The sequence below is a fragment of the Sciurus vulgaris genome (assembly GCF_902686455.1).
Source record: "Sciurus vulgaris genome assembly, chromosome: 4".
Taxonomy (NCBI): Eukaryota; Metazoa; Chordata; class Mammalia; order Rodentia; family Sciuridae; genus Sciurus; species Sciurus vulgaris.
Window position 1 is genome coordinate 158,245,088 of NC_136464.1, and position 12,403 is coordinate 158,257,490.

The following is a 12,403-nucleotide window of genomic DNA, read 5'->3' on the forward strand; positions in this document are numbered from 1 at the left end:
GACTTATCCTAACATCTGTAAAGACAAGCTACACAGTCCTCTCAAGCACTGTTTTACTATGAGACTTCTATTCATTGCTCAATATTTGCTGAATTGAAGAGATATAAAAGGGACCTGAAGGCTTAAGAAAGAAATTATGAAAATACCTTAAAACTTTCTGTGCAGAGAACATTAAAAAGCAATCATACAAAATGGTCCTTGCGCCCCATAGATACCTCTAATGTTTCATTATGTGTATTAGATGAAAAAAAAAAATAAGTAATCCCAACACCAGTGATCATAATATTCTTTGAGTTGTATCTCCTATACTTTGACTATTTTATTTCAAGAATGGGATTCCGCAAAAGGAAAAGAACAGCCTTCATTAGATAAGATTTTGTGGCTTAGCATTCATCAGGGAAAATAGCTTAAAATATGTGGTTTAAACTAAATGGTTCACTGTTCAATTTTCAAATGGGGCTAAGGAAGGACAAATAGAGCCCTTCTTTTACTAATAGATCATAAACCACTCAGCTCAGAATTGAGAGTTTTGAGGTGACTTAAAAATTTTCCCTCAAATCAGTTTAGGGAGAGAAATTATAAGAATTTAGGTTTTAGAATATTCTACTGCTATTATGAACAAACTTTTGATCCCGATTTTTAAGTTACTAGTAATTCATGCTAAGACTGCTGAATAAGTTTCCTTTCTCCTCCCACCCCTTTCCTACTTCTACGGGAAAAACAATTTTGCTTAGATTTATTTGATCGCTCAGTACTGGACACCAGCCTAAGTTTAAAGAAGTAGCTACACACGTTTGTTAACCTAAACCGTTGCTTAGTAAAACATTTTATTTTATGGTCATTTAAACTTCTTTTATGGAAATCTTTTAAAATCTAGTATGAAAGATAACTGCCAGGAACTTGCAAATAAATAAAATAGTATTGTTTAAAAACAATGTTCCCGTCACAATTTAGGGTGAAACCTAGCTATGAAAACTCTTGATTTTCTTGCCAAATAAGATAAAGTTATTATTGAAAATATTCCACTGATAGTATGAGAATTCATAGCAACATAGGTTTCTACTTTGGGGCAAGAGCAGCCCAGAATGCTACTGATAAAAACTGCCATATCTCAATCTACCAAATAAAATAAAATGAAATGAAAAAGGGTAAACATGCTAAGAGATATAACAGTAACAGTAAAAATAAAGTTTGTTATGGGTCCATGCCTAAATGGACATAGAGTATGAAAGAAAGTTAACTTACTGCAAGAGATTCCATTTGCTACACAGCAAGCATGGCACAGGAAACAAAGGAAAGGAAAGAAAGTACAGGGTCAGTGTATGCATGCAACAGAAAGCACGGCCCTCTTCTAAGAGCAGAACCGTCAGCAGTATTAGCATTGCTGGCCCAAACTCGATAAATGGTTGCCAATGTTGTACCCATTTGACATGCACAGCGCTCCAGTTAAAAACAAGCTTTAATGGGAAACAGGATGTTTAATCTTTTAGGTTCTCTGATTAGTTGGTTTAGATTTTGTCAAGTCAGTCTTGGAGACCAGAAGTAAAATTTTTTACTGCTTGCATGTTTTAGTGTATAAATGAAAATAATATGTGAACATAGTAAAACTGTGGAGATAGCTGAGTAATTTTGAAGAACTATAGTCTCAAATTATAGTACTGTTTTATATTAATTAAGGTTGAGTCTTTAGAATGTCTAGTTTCACATCTAAATTATGACCATAAAATTATGATAGTATAATTAACAATTCAAGTGGCATTTTCTTTTGTCAGATTGCCTTCCACATTAAGAGTATTTTAATAGGATTTCTAAATACTTTTATTTCAAAGAAATAGACATTGGATATTCTCAAACAAGTTTAAGATATGACAAGTTAAATTTCCTACAATTTATTTTTTGTAATATTTTTTTCTCTAGTAGACAATTTCTAAAAGTGATTGTTAGTTTAAAATAATGTAAACTTGTTACTGGGTTATCTTCAAATATAGCTACCAATTTCTGATTTCACTAGATCATGATCATGGAATTGGTTTAGTGAAAGTTTGGGTATTTAGGAAGAGATAACTACAACTTGACAAAATATTTTTTTAAAAAGACAATTTGACCATTCCTAATTATGGGACAAGATATCTCATTCTGCATTTTCAAATATTTAAGGACCTATCGCATTCATTTTTCTAATCCTTGACAACAAACTTCTTATTTTAAGGTTCTTCCAAAAAAACCTGAATTATCACTTTAATGTATTACTTTAAACATAAGGCACAGTGCATAAGAAATAAAATTATCAAATTATTATTTATTAGTCTTTACAAATGTAACTGAAGGAACACCACTGATAACCCCCACCCCGTCATCCAAGGTTCCCTTTTTCCTTCACTTATTGCTAATAAGACATGGGGTTGGCATATTGATAGCTATGAGGTTTACTGAGCAGTTTTTTGGACATAGGCCATGGATCTCTCTCAAAGCTTTGACAGGTAAACATCTTTGAAGCTTGCGATGTGGATTGCATGGCTTGAAGTGTTACCTACCATTTTCAAGAAAACTTTATGTCTAGAGGTTTCTGTAACTACACCTTATGTATTAAAGTACAGTGTCCTATCAGGCATACAGGGTCAGTCTTTTATCCGTACATACACACAGTTTCCACTATGAAGACTTTTCGGAAAACATCAAATATGACTGCAATGTTTGGTATACATGTTAGCAAGCAAGTACTTCTACCATAGAATCTACTTTTTAGTGTGGAATGCAGCCGTGCTGAGTAAATGACATGGTCTTGAAGAAAGCAGCCATCCTTTTACTGTTTTTCAAAACAGGCTCCTAATCCAAGGAGGTCAGCAAATGGGTTAAAGTAAAATTCTCTCTGTTCAGTAAAGGCGAAGGAACTTTCTGACTCCAGCGAGGTGCTGAGGAATATCATTGTCAATGAGTTCCTCCACTTGGCTCTCAGGGCACATAATAGTGTATTTCTTGGGAGATGGCCAGCTTTGACAAACACATTTTCAGTATCCTTCCTAAACTCTTCTTTTTAGGTAATCTAGTTCAAGCTTCTTTGATACTTACTATCTCAGAATCCTTTCCTAGGCCACAGCCTGGAACCTCATTTGAATGTACAGTTCCAAAGACATAGTGAAAATATGTTTTGAGGGATTGTTTCATGGAAGATATTCAAACTATCTTACTCTTTGTGCTAATGCTTTCCTGTGTCTGGGTTTTAAGAATAATCCTTGTAGAAGTCTTTATAAACTTATCTGTTCCAGTGACCTAAGGTCCTTTTGAGCACATTCTGGGAATGTCATTGTTTTATGTAGTCACAAGAATCTTCTTCAAGCTCTGTTCCTGCTTTCCTGATAAGACTTAATTTATAAAATAAGATTTGGAGATGTATCTTCTCAAAATGAGAAAAACAAAACCAACCAACCAACCAAAAACCCAAGAAGCCAAGACGTAAAGAATAGATCACAAACTGAAAATGGGCAACTTCAAAAGCCCACCATAATCCAATTCATGCTGATTACTAAGTTGCAGAGCCACATCTGTTTCCTCCATATTCTGTCCCCAGATGGGTTCTATGCTTATAACTAATCAGTTAAAATCTAAGAAATTTTTTGACAGTGTACTACATTGGCTATTATTTTTATCATATATAATCTCTGAAAATTATGGTTTTAACTAAATGGAATAAAATTTAGAGTCCAGATAGGAGGCAAGCTTGCCTAATGCTGTAGCTTTGCTATTCAGTGAACACAGGTGCATCTAATCTCCTAAACAGGTAGGAAAAATATGTACTAGCTTGTTAATAACATTTGGGTTTGGCATGTTGACAGCTATCATGTTTCTGGAGTAGATTTTTTTTGAACTTTGGTCATGAGTATCTTTCAAAGCTTAGAAAGATAAGACACCTTTAGGTATTTACTGTTTTCAAGAAAACTGTAAACTAACTTTAGCCATTACAGGAAAGTATTGCTTATAGGAGGAGTGATTGACAATATCTGAAGAATGAGGTCTAATGATTACAACTGAGCTTGAGAAGAGTCTTGTTTAACAATTTAACTTGCTGTTCAACTTGTATAAGAACACAGGATGGGGCTGGGATTGTGGCTTAGTGGTAGAGAACTTGCCTAGCATGTGTGAGGTACTGAGTTCAATTCTTAGCACCATGTATAAATAAATGAATAAAATAAAGGTCCAATGACAACTAAAAAAATATTTAAAAAAACAACACAGGATGTATTCATGAGCTATGTAAAAATAGGAAACAGAATTGAGGTTGGTGTCCAGAAAGATCCCAACAGTTGGAATGATGATTTGAATATAGTAAGATGAAATGTAGTAGGGTCAAATGTAAATTATCAAATGTTCAGAAATATTTTTTGCATTATTAATGTATCAGCTAAAAATGCCATTTAACAAATGAAGTAGAAAACATTTCCAGCTTCCTGGGGCCACTTTTGCAAAACTGAGGACACGAGCTGTGTTAATTAGTTACAGGGCCAATATTAAAGCCATTGCCTGGGGAAGCCAGAGCTGTCAAGAGACTTTGTTCTCTGACTTAGGTTTATATAACTGAAACAATCTAGTAGTAGCTACTCCAAAATAAATTCTACAAGAGATGGGGAGGTCTATGGAAAACGAAGTTCCTAATTATTAAAAGTGCTGGTTTTAAGTTCTGAAAAGACTTTCTCTCCTCTTGCTATGCACAGACTAAGAAAACACTAGTAAGGCAGCATCCGCAAGTGAGTGAAATTTATCTTGTGAGACACATGCATGTCGCACTCCCTGTTTTATGTCCTTGTAGTGGATGCTGTGCTTTATCCTAGGAGAATTGGTATCATAATCCCAAAGAAGCTGAACTCATTACCAATCGTGTTTGCCTTTTTTAAAAAAAAGTCATATGCTGCATAATGACATTTAGGTGAATGAAAGACATAGATAGTGGTGGTTCCATAATATTACATCACCTAGGGAGGTTTAGCCTTCTTTTTGTGTAAATAAACTCTTTGATGTTGCCACAATGATATCACCTAACAATGTATTTCTCAGAACATAGCTTATTGTTAAATGATATTTGACTGAGGAAGTAAAGAAAGGGTGGATAATGAGGAAATAAATAGGAAGAGTAAGTGAAAACAAGAGAAATCTTTGTTCAAGGAAGGTGAAGAACTAAGGGGGGAAATAAGAAGCATCTAAAAATAAACTGTCTAACAGAAATAAACTAAGCACAGTAGGAACACTGTTTTTAAAAATAGACTATTTGGGAAGTAGGATAGTGTAGCTAGAATTTCTGGTTGTCTGTAAGGGTAACAAGAAAGCTATACACATTTGAATGAATAACAGATTCGGTTTTAACTTTCGTTCCTATGATTCTATATCATCTCAATATACTTTGCTGATTTTTTTTGTAACAGTGACTATAACAGAATTTAATGATGGTGCATGTTTAGATAACTCATTTTTATATATTACTTTACAAACTATTCTATAAACTATACTAGGTTTGTGCTAATTGCAAAGCTTAACCTGGTAACTATTTTTCTGGACTAACCCTGTCTGAACAGGTGATTGGGAAGCAATGAGCTACAATCAGAAGGAATGGGTGTCACTGGATGGCCACACAATCTGAAACAGGTATTATTTTATTTTTAAGTATATCATACTTCTGGGATATACTAATAACACAGGGGATCCAGTGAAAATTGGTCCCAAATCATCTGAGGCAGCACATCACAGATCTGCATAGAAGGACTGATGGAAACACTACTGTACATTTGACAATGCACCCTCTGGGAAACTTTTACTTTTTCACATACAAAATGGGCATTCGTTTCCCATCCGAAAGGATCAAATGTCATAAAGAAAAACCATAAAGTGAAATATGAACATGTGCCTGTAGGATGCTGCATGCCTGTAATCCCAGTGACTCCAGAGGCTGAGGCCCTAAGCAATGTAGCAAGACCCTGTCTCAAAATGAAAAACGAAAAGAGCTAAGGATGTAGCTCAGTGGTCAAGTACCCTGGGTTTAATCCATAGTACCAAAAAAATAAAAAAATATATATATGTGTGTGTGTGTGTGTATATATATATATATATATATATATATATATATATATATATGTATATCTACACATGCATACATGTTTTCAAGAAGGTAGAAATGATACTTCAGTATCATTGTAGATATTTCTTAGCCTTGTAGTTTGCTTGTTCAATCTCTAGCCTATTTGCAAAATTTATTGAGGGGCTCACCAAGTAACCCAGTGCTGGCAAAGATAGTTACTCTCAGGACTATAAACTTGTTCAGTAAGAGTTATCAAATTGGAATTGAATCTTTGGTATCTGAAAATTTTTATCCCAAGGTTTATTTGGTTCTTTTTACATTAGTAAAGTACTGTTTCTGCCCAGGAAAATTTTTTTGGATCCTCTGGAACATGTGTAATCTAAAATGCTTTCCCAGTAATGATAATGTAATTCCAGGGGTGACACCTTCTTTGCTGAGACTGGGCAGCAAGCAGCCTTCGGACTTCCCTTATCCTCCCTCACCACTTTGGCCTGTTTCCACAGTAGATAGAGCAGCAGAGCCTTAATGAATCATCCCCTGCTATTAAAACTTTTCAGTTGCTTACCACTGCTGTGCAAGCCCTGCATGGTCTGGCTTCTGCCAGCTTCTCCAGACTCTTCTCAAGCTTTGCTCCAGGTCGCTTTCTGCACTCCTAGGGAGACCATATTCACTCCTGCCTCACAGCTTTTATGAGAAGACTCTCTACTCAGCTAACTCTTGCTCATGTTTCAGATCTCCACCTAGATGATACACCATGGAGAACCCTCCTTGAACTTCCCTCTCATTTGATTAGGCTGTCTCACTGTGTGATCTTATAGCTTACTGTTCTTTCCTATCCTTAATGCCTTATCACATTTATGTCATATTTACACATTTACATAATTTAAAAAATACTTTTTTATTAATGCCTTATCTCCCTGACAAGATCAAAAGCTCTATGGTGACAAAGGTCTTATGCGTTGCTCACTATTGTAGCCACTAGGAGGGCAAAATAGGAGGCACTTAATAACTGCAGAATGAGTGATTTTAATCCATTCATATTCTTCTGTCCATTGCCTTTACATTTCCAGTCAGCTTATTTTAGGTATGTCCTTAAAGTTATTCTAAATCTGAAAAATTTGTTTTGGAGTGATTCATGAAAGGTCAACAGAAACTTTCCTCACTGAAGAGACTAAGCGGTTTGATGATGAAATTTGGTTTTCTATTCTGAATTAAGAACAGATTTATTAGGAAATGATTAGTATGGTTATACAGTGTTCAGCAAAAAAGGTTATTTTTATACCTCTATTTTTCCCAAACCGAAGGAAAAAAAAAAAGAAAGAAAAAAAAAACAAAAACAAACCCCAATCCCATCAACACACAATCATGCATGACTTGAACGTCATTTTGTAGTACTCTATTGATTTCATGTGGATGTGAGAACTCATTATGCCTCTTCTTTTCTCAAGTTCCATGCTGCTTGGATAAATCAAAACCAATGCACAATGTCAGACCACAGAAGAGATATATTTTAATAGGTTCTTATTACCTTTTCTTCTGAGTCCCCTGGTTGACAGGTAATCACTCCATCTCTTGATCCTCCAGCAAATGTTGCCTTACAATTTGCAAGCCACTGTCATCAAAAAAAGACAGACATAGGTGATTTCTTGGTTGGGACATGAGGGGGCTAAAAGTGAAAGCCAAACATTTTCTCTCCTGTAGGGTCAATTTATATAATCAGTTTTATTGGCAGTTCTATAACCATTACATTAGGATTATAATCTCCAAAGAAGAAAAGATGAAATTTATCTCCTCCCTCTGGCGTCTGTCTCGGGTTATTCACACCTCCCAAGAACTTACAGTGGTTGGGTTCATTTGGTTTTACCTGAATGCATATGCACAGAAAACACAAAAACTTACTGAGAGAGTGGCCTCTTTTCTGTTGTTGTAGGTGTCCAAATATTCTTGCAGTTCTAAAACACTGAACTTGAGCTTATCCAAAAGTCCACAAGAAAGGAGCTAAAGACAGGAAAATAATTTCTATTAAAACATCTAGGGAGATGAGCTACCAACACAAAGTCATGATTACATAGAAAGAAAACATATTTAGAAGTAATATAAAGAGGGAGAGCAGTACCATCCATTTTAATAAGGTATGAAATTTGTAATTTTGCTCTATCATCATTCTGGTAATATACCACGCATGGTATGGAGATTTTCAAATTCATTTTTTATTTAAAATAATAGAGATTTCTCATATTGCATTCTTTGCTATGAGGCAGCCAACCATCAGTGAGGTTCTTAGAAAGACTGACTCTGCACAGACTTTAAAAATCAAAGGACATCTTCATTGATTCCAATCCTCAGAAGTTCCATGATATGACTGGGGATGTGAACTTGTTAGTCTTACAGGCTAGTTATATTCTGCAAGTCATTATTCAACAGTCAGCCAGAGATTGTCTTAATCCTCCTTTAAACTCATCATTTGTGGTTTGGACTGTGTGGATCCAGAGGGTGATGTGTCTGTTTGAGACTTGTGGATGGGGAAAGTGATGATGGGTTGGCTCTAAAGACCATATGATTGGCCAACCTGGTCAGGTAAGCTCTGGAAGTTATCCAACCATATGTGCAACTGGCAGAGTCCTCAGGGAGAGGTGCCAAGGTCATGGAAAGGAGCACAGATGTATGTTTTCTCCTGTTTCTCTGAAATGGCTTTGCCTCAGCCTGGGTAGCAATGTACATTGATCAACCCACAGACCCAAAGCCTTTTGGAAGTCACATCACAGCACTTCTCACAGCACAGTGGTTTGTCTTTCAAACTAACCACTGCACAGACATGTTGCCCTGAGCCAGGCAGGCCTTTCACTGACAGAGCAGCACTGGGATACTCACAGTCTCAGCATCCACGAAAAGCGTAGGGCATTCAGAACAGGAGGTGAGCATCTGGGAAGAGCTGACAAATTTGGATCCGATTCCTCGAAGGTTATCTCCCAGGTAGCTGGCTGCATCACAGGTTAGGAAGCAGAATCGTTTCTGAATATTCTGCAAGGGAAGATAGTGATCATTTGCAAAGGCCATTTTAACTGAGCTACTAGAAAAAAACTTTATTTACATGGGGTGGAACTTTTAAAATTTTATTATTGATTTGTTTTAATTAGCAAAGAAAAATTATATGAATTGTGTATATGATGTTTTGAAATATACATTGTATATATCTGCTTATACATTGTGGAGTGGCTAAATTGAGGGTAATTAACATGCATCACCTCATACATTTTTTTTTTTTTTTTTTTTTGCCATGAGAACACTTAAAATCCACTGTCTTAGCAATAGAAAAAAGATTTTTAAAATCTTTACAAAAATCTCAAAAGAGCATATGTCCTCAGGGAAGGGAGTAGAGTAAGTAGGATAGGGTTGGCAGAAGGTCCCCTTAATGGTTCTGATGTCATGATTGCCCAAGATTGAGGATATCAGTAACAACCAGAGTGGTGAAGTGAAAGGTACTTCATGGCAACTTAAATCATCCGAGGTCGTTGTCTTCATAATACCACTCTGAGGTTGAGCAGGTTGAGGTTGAATAGGAGAACTGTTAATTAGAAGTTAATTAGAAAAACAGGACAATCTAGGACAGAACAACAACCCTTTCTTAAATCCGAAGTTATCTGGCTCCTGGTTCTCAGAATGTTGAGGAAGCACCCCCACCTTAAACAGAGAGGAGAACACGTGAAATGTGTACACAGCACAGGAGCCATCCGAGTCACACATGAGCTGGTTGATGTGGCTGCGCCAGGCCTCCTCAGCATCATCACAGGCTGTGGGCTGAAAGGCAGCAAGGATGGCCGAGAAGAAAGGTGAGGGAGGGGGAGAAACTCCCCTGTCACCTTCTCCAAAGCTGGAAAACATGAAAACATCTGTGTCAGGAAATGATGTCCCCCTGCTTCTCCTCTACCTGACTATACATATGCTAACCCCAGTGTCACCATGAGGAAGCCTGTTTGACCCACTCTTCCCTTTGAGGGTGTTCTGAGAGGTCCTGGCTTTCATGAGAGGTTTCTAAGATCCTTTTCTGATTCTAGGATATAGACTTTTCACCTCTAGAATTTCAATGATTCCCCTATTTCTGATTCCTGTGTACCGTCTGGGTACCTCTTAGCCCTCAGCAAGTGTCTCACTTTCCAGGTGCTGTGCCCCTGACAAAGTACGCATTTGGACCTTTGCTTTGGTGCTTCTATTCTTCATTATGAAAAATTATAAATTTTGATGCCTCTAATTTTTCTTTATGGAGATATAATATTAATGAATACATAAAGCTCAGAATACAAGGGTTGGGCAGGAAAGGAGATGAAGAGAAATGCAAGACAATGTAAGAGAGACAGGAAGGAAGAAAGGAGAGACAGTGAAAAGTAAATTCCCTAGATATTACCTCAGCTTTTTCCTTTGATTGTCAAATATTGCTCATCATGTTAGCAGACCTTATTTAGTTTTAATTTTCAACTCTCAGAAGAGTAATTTTAGGGTCTTGATTTTCTTCTCTTGAAGTAAATCTATACTATTATTATTTGTGAGTCCCCCTAAAAGCTGAATTTATCTAAACTATTGTGTTTTATCAATTCCTCTTCATTTTTTTCCTATCCTTATATCTCATTAGTTTTAGAGATATGAGCCATGAGGCCCTCTTGAAGAAGAGTGGCTATTTAGCATAAAGATCCCCTTGATCTTATCTTTTAACCCATAATGGAAATAACTCATTCCCAAGCCTTACCAAATTTTGCTTATCTTCAAAGTTCCTAAGGCTTGGACCATGTTTCCAGGCCCTTCTTTGGCTTTTCATATTGCTTTCTGGCTTTATATATTCTTACACAGGTGTCCTTTCTTGGTTCTGCCATAAGGCCTTGCACTGGGGTTGGATATTCTACCTTGCTGAGAGCCCACTAAGTTCTGTGTCACTGTGGACTCCCTTCATTAGGAGATCCCCATGCAGTGTCAGCATAACCTGAACTCAAGTTACTGTGAGCATAATACATCGTGTTTGTACACTCGTACCACTCACTTCTGCCAAGGACTTCCTTACTTGCAAGAGTAAACTGGTCCAGGCCTCGATTGCCTTTTTCCTCTCCCTCAGTCATATCCAGGCTGAAGCTGTCTACTGCTATTCGAAAGCTGCAGGGAAGCTCATTAATGGAACTTGAAAGATCATCCTCATGCACAGTGGGTGTCTTCCTCCTCCTGGACAGCATCAGCCTGAGGGGTTAAAGAAAAAAGAAACCCCTAACATGTAAGAATATATTTGGAAAATCTGTTTAAAGAAAAATTAAAATGTGGAATGTTGATAGAAACAGCCATCTGTTTCTAGCTGCAGTGGAGTCAATTGATAGAAATGGATTCAGAAGTTCTCTGAAGGATTGTTTACTCTCTTTTCAGTCTCTTCTATAATAGTCCACAAGGGGCTCTTAGTAGATTATAATACTTGATGCGTGCTTATGAAGTATAAATGCTTAATTTGGAAGAGACCAGAGAGACCCTGGACCAACTCCACATTTTACAGATGAGGAAAGATGGACTTGCCTAATATCAGGTCAGTAGAGTTAGAGCCAGGAATAGAAACACTGCTTCGGATTCAGGACTCCTCCTGTTGTGCCACCCCCGCCTTCTGAAGTAGGTTCATCCCGACTTAATTCCCTAATGTGGAACCCCTTTGCCAGTGGACACTAGAATTTAGAATTATTGGTTCCTGGCACAGTAGATGCTTGAGAAATATCTGCAGTGTACATGAGTGATCCAGAGTCCTTGACCAAGCCTGCTCAGTTGATAGGCTTTTCCACATTGAAAATTATCTAAAATCCACTTGCATATATGCTTTACTCTTGAGTATCCTTAAAACAGCAGAGAGGAGTGTCTGCTCTCACCTTACTACAACATGTGGAATGAGCAGTTAACATGAAAGGGCTCTAGGGTGGGTGGCAATGACAGGCAGGAAAGAGACACAGCAAGGAAAACGGAAAAATAGGAGGGGCTTGAACTGGGGCCAGAGGACAATCAACTGGAGAACTGATTGTTCTTTATGACAGGAAGGAAGGCAACTGGATTACATATCAGAACAGGAGAAGAAGAAAATACTTGTACATATTTCACTGAGTCATTTTCTTAACATCAAGGTGAAATAGAAATGTATATGAAGCAGAGCTTTATTGCAGGTTAACCTCTGGCTGCCCATTTAGTATGTAGTATTTCAAATGAAGGATCAGTATGGGAAATGAACAACAATGTAAAGCTTTACGAGGGAAACAATAGTTCATGTCTTTGGAGGAACTACTCATAAACACTGAGTTTCAGAGGTTTATCTTTTTGCTTTTTAAAATA

At 37.0% G+C, this 12,403-nt stretch overlaps 1 protein-coding gene across 1 annotated transcript in view; it reads right to left on the minus strand.

Moving 5' to 3' along the window:
* FRY (FRY microtubule binding protein) overlaps nt 1-12,403 on the minus strand; it is a 274,897-nt gene that overhangs the window by 14,849 nt on the left and 247,645 nt on the right. The window contains 7 exon segments of the mRNA XM_079137248.1: nt 1,246-1,263; nt 7,593-7,676; nt 7,964-8,062; nt 8,936-9,085; nt 9,746-9,935; nt 11,114-11,253; nt 11,255-11,284. Coding sequence (XP_078993374.1) covers nt 1,246-1,263; nt 7,593-7,676; nt 7,964-8,062; nt 8,936-9,085; nt 9,746-9,935; nt 11,114-11,253; nt 11,255-11,284 — 711 coding nt within the window.